The 8,773-nt window shown below is 44.7% G+C and overlaps 1 protein-coding gene across 1 annotated transcript; it reads left to right on the forward strand.

The window, feature by feature from the left end:
• The first annotated feature begins 3,903 nt into the window (after window positions 1-3,903).
• On the forward strand, window positions 3,904-6,022 carry LOC123430709. Its single transcript, XM_045114555.1, has 4 exons — window positions 3,904-4,198; window positions 4,548-4,665; window positions 4,779-4,931; window positions 5,644-6,022. Exons 1-4 carry the CDS (start codon window positions 4,191-4,193, stop codon window positions 5,803-5,805), a joined length of 441 nt encoding a protein of 146 aa, XP_044970490.1. The 5' UTR covers window positions 3,904-4,190; the 3' UTR covers window positions 5,806-6,022.
• The last annotated feature ends 2,751 nt before the right edge of the window (window positions 6,023-8,773 follow it).

The raw sequence follows: 8,773 nt of genomic DNA on the forward strand, positions 1-8,773 counted from the left end.
CTCACGTCCCTCGATCCGCCCCGCGAACTATCCCGCGATCAGTCCCACGATCTAGTGCCGAACGGACGGCACCTCCGCGTTCAGCACACGTACAACTCGACGATGATCTCGGCCTTCTTGATCCAGCAAGAGAGACGAGAGGTAGAAGAGTTCTCCGGCAGCATGACGGCACTCCGAAGGTTGGTGATGATCTTGTCTCAGTAGGGCTCCGCCCGAGCTCCGTAGAAACGCGATCTAGAGGTAAAACCGTGGAGATATGTGGTCGGGCTGCCGTGGCAAAAGTTGTCTCAAATCAGCCCTAAAACCCCACTATATATAGGAGGGAGAGGGGGAACCCCCAAGGGGTCGGCCAAGCCAAGGGGGGAAGGTCTCCCCTCCCAAACCGAGTCCTACTTGGTTTGGAAGGTGGAGTCCTTCTTCCCTTTCCCACCTCCTCCTTTTTTTTCCTTTTCTCTTTTATTTTTCTCCTAATGCGCATAGGCCCCTTTTGGGATGTCCCACCAGCCCACTAAGGGCTGGTGCGGCACCCCCAATACCTATGGGCTTCCCCGGGGTGGGTGCCCCCCCCCGGTGAACTCCCGGAACCCATTCGTCATTCCCGGTACATTCCCGGTAACTCCGAAAACCTTCCGGTAATCAAATGAGGTCATCCTATATATCAATTTTCGTTTCCGGACCATTCTGGAAACCCTCGTGACGTCTCTGCTCTCATCCGGGACTCCGAACAACATTCGGTAACCAACCATATAACTCAAATACACATAAAACAACGTCGAACCCTAAGTGTGCAGACCCTGCGGGTTCGAGAACTATGTAGACATGACCCGAGAGACTCCTCGGTCAATATCCAATAGCGGGACCTGGATGCCCATATTGGATCCTACATATTCTACGAAGATCTTATCGTTTGAACCTCAGTGCCAAGGATTCATATAATCCCGTATGTCATTCCCTTTGTCCTTCGGTATGTTACTTGCCCGAGATTCGATCGTCAGTATCCGTATACCTATTTCAATCTCGTTTACCGGCAAGTCTCTTTACTCGTTCCGTAATACAAGATCCCGCAACTTACACTAAGTCACATTGCTTGCAAGGCTTGTGTGTGATGTTGTATTACCGAGTGGGCCCCGAGATACCTCTCCGTCACACGGAGTGACAAATCTCAGTCTTGATCCATACTAACTCAACGAACACCTTCGGAGATACCTGTAGTGCATCTTTATAGTCACCCAGTTACGTTGCGACGTTTGATACACACAAAGCATTCCTCCGGTGTCCGTGAGTTATATGATCTCATGGTCATAGGAACAAATACTTGACACGCAGAAAACAGTAGCAACAAAATGACACGATCAACATGCTACGTCTATTAGTTTGGGTCTAGTCCATCACATGATTCTCCTAATGATGTGATCCCGTTATCAAGTGACAACACTTGCCTATGACCAGGAAACCTTGACCATCTTTGATCAACGAGCTAGTCAACTAGAGGCTTACTAGGGACAGTGTTTTGTCTATGTATCCACACAAGTATTGTGTTTCCAATCAATACAATTATAGCATGGATAATAAACAATTATCATGAACTAAGAAATACAATAATAACTAATTTATTATTGCCTCTAGGGCATATTTACAACAAAAAGTAGATACGACGGAGACGTATCAGGGGCCCGCCATCCACCACCAGTTCACATGTGGCACGCCCCAGCCGGCGTTGAGCCCGAAGTGTCGCCGCGGGGCCCGAAGCGCCCCGACGGCTGGCTGGGCTGCGGCCGACTGCTGCCCTAGTCGGCTAACGGACACGTGCTCCCGCTCGCCGGCTCCGGCGGGCGCATTGACTCCAACAACAACTTCGGGCGCGGGGGAAAACGTTGGCCCCCCTCGTCCGGAGGCCTCCGGACACCAACGATTTTGGGGGCCAATGATGGGGATACACCCGTTGGGTATACCCAAGCAGAGGGAACCCAACTCCAAGACATTGGCCGACTCCCCCCCCCGGGTCGGCTGGGGCAGCCGGCCCGTGTGGTCTATGCACAACACGTCGATTGGAAGCATTCGGCCTGGCAAGCTGGCCCGACGCGAGCTGGTTGGTCAGCTCCCATCCCATCCGACCGTACCCACGTACGGTGATGAGACCCGACGCATGATGTAGAGGCGCTCATGGACACATTGCACGATGACGAGCTTGGTGTGGCCACGGGCTCAATGGTGCAAGAGTTAGCGAGGCTAGAGGATCCCCCGTCGCCCCTGAGGCTGACCAGGCGAGGCAGCCATGTAGCCATGCTCACCCCTACCTACTCCCTAACGATCGACGCGTTAGCCGCTGAGACGCACGACCGATGGGCCCTCTGGCGAACAAGACCTGAGAGCCAGCAAGCCCCACGGCCAGCCGGAGAGGCTGGCAGTCAGGTCCCGCCTCCTACTTTCTCCCACCACTGTACATCTCAGGCTACACTATAAAACCTCATCTCACCCCCCAGAGAGGGGGGCACGCTAGAAGCAACTAGCGAACCCTTAGACCCTAGAAACACACACACCACCGAGGCAGTGGGGCCTGTAGCAAGAGCTTTGTCTCCCTCCTCGCGGACAACTCCAGAAGCACCATTTGTACTGCGATCTCATATAGTCGCATAGGTAGGACTAGGGGTTTACCTCATCGGAGGGCCCTGAACCTGGGTAGATCAGTGTCATGTATCTTGCGCCTACACCTGTTCCCAGACGTCGCCGACGCCCGTCGGGCCCAAACCACGATCTAAGCCACCCCGTGACATCTGCCGCGGAAATACCACAACATCCTTAACACGCCCGTTTGCGAACGAACGCTTAAGCATCAAATAGGATCCGCCCGAGCAAAACCAAGTTTTTTTAATATTTTTTAGAATAAGGGCAAAGTCCAAAATTACTAATTGAGGAGTATTCCTTTCAAGGATCACTCACACCACCTCACGTTGCGACAAGTGACGCACTGCATGTGTGACACTTGTCGTAACCTGAAAGTTTTTTCCTTTTATCATAGATCTGTATTTTCAAAAAGTTTATCTCTTAAACCGTGCATTTCAATCTCAAACCATTTTTCACCATTGAGTTTCTCGCGTCGAGATCTTCAAAACTAGATCCCATGTTGATAGGTTTTGACAAACTTTTTTTTCACGAAAATAACCGGACGAAAAAATCGTGCCTCTCCCGATAGGAAAAAAACTAAATAAATAGCATGTTTTTTCCGTTTCCGAGATGCACGGTCGTGCCTCTCACAAAGGCAAAACCGTGCCTCTAACAGAAGCAAAATCGTGCCTTAAAAAACAGCAGGGAACCTATTTTTTCGTTTTTAAGAAGCACGACTGTGCCTCGCGCGAAAGCAGAGATGTGCCTCTCGCGAAAGAAAAACCATACCTCTCGTGAAAAAGTGCGTTTTATCGTTTCCGAGAGGCACGGTCATGCCTCTCGCGGAAGCAAACCATGCGTGTGAGGAAAGGAAAACCATGTCTCTCACAATAAAAAAACAAAAATGCGTTTTTTTTTGTTTTTGAAAGGCACGCTCGCGAAAGCAAAATTATGCCTCTCATAGTAAAATAAAATAGAAACACATTTTTGCATGCGTAATTTTTTATTTTTTTATCAAAAGCTAAGAAAGACCGATGAAAAATCAAAACATCAAAAAAGTCAGAAAAACAATTCGAATGGTCGAAAATGCATGCGAAAAAAATAAAATAAAAAACAAAATCCGGTGCAAACTTTTAGAGTGTGACATATGGCGGCGGATGAGAACATGTCAAGTAGTGGCACATGGAAGTAATCGTTGAGAGGCTTAAGAAGGAGTGTTCGCTAGCTCACGGCAAGGTAACCGCTAGAGCCTTCTCTTTGGGCCGGGTACATTTAAGTCATGGGCTGGGGCCTGCCGGGCGGCCCAGATGGCCAGGTAATTGCTAACCTAGTCCAGCCCTCTTTCGTTCGCACAACCCGGCGCCACCCTTCAGCTCCGGCTCGCAATACACTGCCGCCGCCGCCGCCGCCGCCGCCGCTCCCGCTCCCGCATCTCCAATCCTCGCTCGGTGCATAATCAGGTCGCCGCTCCCCCTGATTACACAGAACGAGACACTCGTCGGTCGAATTCGCGCCGCCCCGGTCCAGTCCAGCCCAAATACTGCGTCGATCTATCTACTTTGCTCCCGTGCACGGCAGCGGCAACGATGAAGATGTCCGTACTCATTTGTTGTTTATGTTTTGTGTGCCATGACTATATTGTAGCTGTACACTACCCTCTCTATTGTGCAATTCCTTGCAAAACTTAGTTTAGTGAATAATGGTCCCTGGGCGAAGATCCTATCGGCAAGGAGTTAGTTGGTTTGATTGGGAAATTATGCAGATAAACTGTTGAGGCTGACATGTTGTCCTAACCTAATTTTGTTTTGCGTTAGTGTTGAGTCACAGTTATGTCTCAAACTTTATAGCTAGATGCTGAATATTAAAAGCTGAATCTTCATTGCCTATCAGCTGTCTTTCTAATCTGAAGTTCTGAATATCCAAAGCTCTTTACTGTTCTGCAGAGAGAAAGCAAATGCAGGACATCTCACCAACTTCGAAGTTCTCGACTTCTTACGGACTAGAGGTGCAAAAATTGATCCCATGGGATGTTTGGGGGCTGTTGCTGCATCAGAGTGTAAGGTAGTCATTTGTTTCTCTGATGCTTGACCCAATGTGTATTCTCGGTAACCTGTTGACCCGTGTCCCTTTTTTATGCTTAAAATTGATCTCATGTTTATTGGTGCGACAAACAGGTATATGAGTACCTCCTAAAAACTCCTGCTTGCAACCAGACAAGGGAATCAGTTACTGAATTTGCAAACAGATGTGAGGGCTTCAAGCTTACTGACGCTGACAAGCAAAACATTATCAATTGGAGGCCAGCCTCAGCAGCTGATGTTTATGCGGTATTGCCATGTTTATTTTGCTGATCTTAAGATGCCTGGTAGCATGCTATCTGCGGTAGCTGATACAAACCAAGACATGTAGATATAATATAGTGATACCCTGGACCATTTGTGACATCTTGAAATAGAAGTGTCTTTTGTTTTTGTGTTTAGTTTTCTTATCCCTCATCACGATGAGAGGTTAAACTCAACACTGAACGTTGCCCGGCTTTATTGGCCAGCTTTGATTGATTTTCTGAAATAGTGATGCAAATATATTTTGATAGCGATGATGCATCTTTCAGAAATGTGTGCTTACATATGTACTTTATTTATCAATAAGAGATTTAAGTTATCCTTACTATGGATGTTTATTACTTATGTATGGATTCTGGCATCTGTAGGTCATTTTTTACCTTTCCTTGATGAATTAAACTAGTATAGAATATAGATGAGCTGTGTTCTCTGGGGTATGGGTGCGCTCCTACTTTCACATGTATAGATGTGCATGCAAAACCGTATGCCCCTCATTGATCCCTCTATAGTGAAACACTATGCTATCACAGAACGAAATTGATTTTTTTGTCCAGAGACTTTGAGAGAATCGTTGGGTCTTGTAGTCATCTGCTCGCAAACAAGTACCACCGCAATCTGTTTTGTTGGCTCACCTCCATCATCTTGAGGTTTTAGGTTAAGACCTTGTTAATCTGATTTGGTCCGTTCTCTGTTGCAGATGGTAGAGGAGTGTGGGAAAAGATTTTGCAAGGATGAGCGAGGAATGCCGCAGGATGAAGAGGACCGTGCCAATGAGCTTGTGGCTCTTGTAGACGAGGTTTTCCCAGCACCACCTGCTAACCCAGAGGATGAAGTAGATGTGGATATGAAGGACGTCTGAAAGGGTTTGATTCTGGGTGAAGAATACAGATTGTCGGATTGGCCTGTAATTTATCTGCATGCATGTTCTGGCATAACAGCTCTCTGTGGATTGTGGCATAAGGCCATCTTGTTTGAGACATCACAGTTTGACCTATGAGCTTCAATGGCAGTTGAGACTCTTTTCGTCCTTGTTGTAAATGAAAATGAATTGAAGAACTCTGGCATTTTCATTGCTATGTGACGCCGTCAACTCGATCCCTGAATTTATTGCACTAACTCCGTTTAAATTCCACTCCCTTGCTGAAGGAACAAATCAAGCAGCTCAACAGCGTGTCAGTGTCTGTCAAGCTACTAATGAGCACAGTAGCGCGCTGCCTCACAGAGAAGATCGGCAAAGGGAGGTCTGGATGTAGGGTCTGTTTGGGACTGCTCTGCTTTAGAAAAAATCTGTTCCATTCTATAAGATGCAAGCCAAACAGGGTAGCTCCATGGTATATCGCTTCGCAAAAAACTAGAATCTGGGATGTAACTTCTTTCTTGTTTTTTATGAAGCTCTTTAGCAGGTGGTTCATAAAATTGTAGAAGCCAGAGTTAAAAGAAAATTACCCATCATTGCCACCAGTAAATGGATATCCCTTCATTTCTCCCATTCAATCCAATCAAATATTACATCCATCTCAAAATTCTTATCTTTGATTTTCTAGATACGGATGTACCTGATACTAAGACGTGATTATATACATTCATATACTCCCTCCGTTTCAAAATATAAGACCTTTTAGAGATTCCACTAAAAGACTAAATACGGAGCAAAATGAGGAGCAAAATGAGTGAATATATACTCTAAAATATGTCTATGTACATCCGTATATAGTTTATAGTGCAATCTCTAAAAGATCTTAGATTTAGGAACAGAGGGAGTATAAACAAATCTAAGTCCAAAATTTTTGGACGGAGGAAGTAGATCATTTTCATCAAATTTTTCATTTCTGAAGCTAGAGCTACATGAAAGCCAAACATTCTCTTTGAAAAAGTTACAACTCCTTTATGAAACTGTTTCAAAGTGAATTCAGTGGAGCAGAGTTGATTTTGATGAAACACAGAAGTCCCAAAAAGGCCCGTAATCTACGATGGACCAACGACAACGAGCCAGGCCGCACAAACCCCACCGCGAAGCATAAGCAGCAGCAGCCCTGCCTATCCACGAGCACCCCTATTTCTCGCCTTCAGCAAGAGGGGAGGGAAAAGGGGGACATGATGGGCCGGCCCACCAGCACGGGAGGCCACATCCTCCTTTTTCATTTTTTTACATTTTTTGCATTTTTTTTTGCTTTTGTTTATACCTTCAAATATATTCCAAATGTATTATATGTATATATTGTAAACAAAACACTATATTTTAACATCATAAAAATGTTAAATCATTATTTCAAAAATGTTGACCAAGTATTTGAAAACTGCTGAAGAAATATATAAAAAAATGTTGATCATGTATAAAAAAATGTTGATCATGTATACAAAATGTTAATCAAGTTTGGAAGACAAATATTAAACAAAGTATATAAGAAACGTTGAAAAAATATATGAACATTTTGTACAGGTATTTTAAAAATGTTGAACAAATATTTGAAAAAATATTAATCATGTATATAAAAATGTTGAACAAGTATTTGAAAAATTATTGATCATGTATATATAAAATGTTGAACAATTATTTGAAAAGGTTGAACAAGCATTTGAAAAAATGTTGAACACACATTTAAAAAATGTTAATAAAACATTTGAAAAAATGCTGATCATGTATATTAGAATGTAGAATGAAAAACATAAAGAAACAAAAAAAATGAAAATTGATAAAAAAATTAAACCAAAGAAATAAAGAAATAAAAAAAGCCGGAGAAAAAAATGAAAACCAGAGAAGAAACAAGAAACCAAAGAAATAAAGAAATAAAACAGGCTCCTTCCCTTCTAATAAGCCGCGCAGTACCTATCATACAAGAACGTGAACTCAGTGCATTGGTTAGCATTGTCGTGGTGCAACATGTAGATTGCAGGATCGTGTGCGCGCTTCATAGTGGGCCGACCCAATGCTTCCGACGCGACCCTTTCGTGTCGCATAAAGCAAAAAGTAAACTTCTTTTTTTGAGAAACAAATCGCTTTTCTCAAAAAAAAAAAACATTACGCCTACCCACGGACCCAGCCACAACCCTCGCGCACAAGTAAAGGGCTCGGTGACGTGGAAATCCTCTCCACCGGCAAGGTCCCAGCCACAACCCTCCACCCAGCCACAACCGTCGGTAAGGCTTCTGTGCACGTTTTTTTTAATATTAAATATCCAAAAAAAATATGTCTGCTTTTTGTCATATTCAAATGCTACATACAGATTTGTATGAAAAGAGTATTAATAAAGTATATTAAAAGTGGGCACTGCTACGCGTTCATCGGTTGATCCGCAAGAAACATCCGCCACCTTGAGAGCCGTCGGATGTACGCGCGCAGCCGTCCAATCTACCTCCTGGCATGTGGCACGGTCGCCTCCTCCGAATCATTAATTCCCGAAACAACGGTCAAGTTTCAGAAACAAACGCTTTGTTGCAGAATAATTTTGGACTCATTAATTCCTGAAACAACGCGAATCGCAGAAACAAGCCTTTGTTGCAGAATAACTTTCACCATAGATGAGGTCGTAGAAAAACTTTTGTAACAAAGAGCATATTGCAGTTGTTTTTAAAGAAAGATGAGGTTGTAAAAAAAATTGTCTTCACTTTTCTGCAACACGGGGTATTGTTGCAGAATAAACTTTTGCAACACAGATGATGTTGCAGAAAATATTACAATAAAAATGATGATACAGAAACACCTCCGTCGTTGTAGAGAGCATCGCCATCGTCGCCGCCAACCAGAAGGCCATCCACCTCCGAGGTCTCGTCCCGAGCGCCGCCAATCCCCGTCGCCGGTCGCGTCGTCCGGCGAGCTCGTATCCTAC

This window comes from Hordeum vulgare, chromosome 2H (assembly GCF_904849725.1).
Source record: "Hordeum vulgare subsp. vulgare chromosome 2H, MorexV3_pseudomolecules_assembly, whole genome shotgun sequence".
In the NCBI taxonomy this organism is placed as follows: Eukaryota; Viridiplantae; Streptophyta; class Magnoliopsida; order Poales; family Poaceae; genus Hordeum; species Hordeum vulgare.

Excerpts from the sequence above, each read along its gene's own strand:
- LOC123430709 (XM_045114555.1), top strand. Across the intron at positions 4,666-4,778 it reads TTGCTGCATCAGAGTGTAAG|GTATATGAGTACCTCCTAAA; the intron begins GTAGTCATTTGT and ends TGCGACAAACAG. Across the intron at positions 4,932-5,643 it reads CAGCAGCTGATGTTTATGCG|ATGGTAGAGGAGTGTGGGAA; the intron begins GTATTGCCATGT and ends TCTCTGTTGCAG.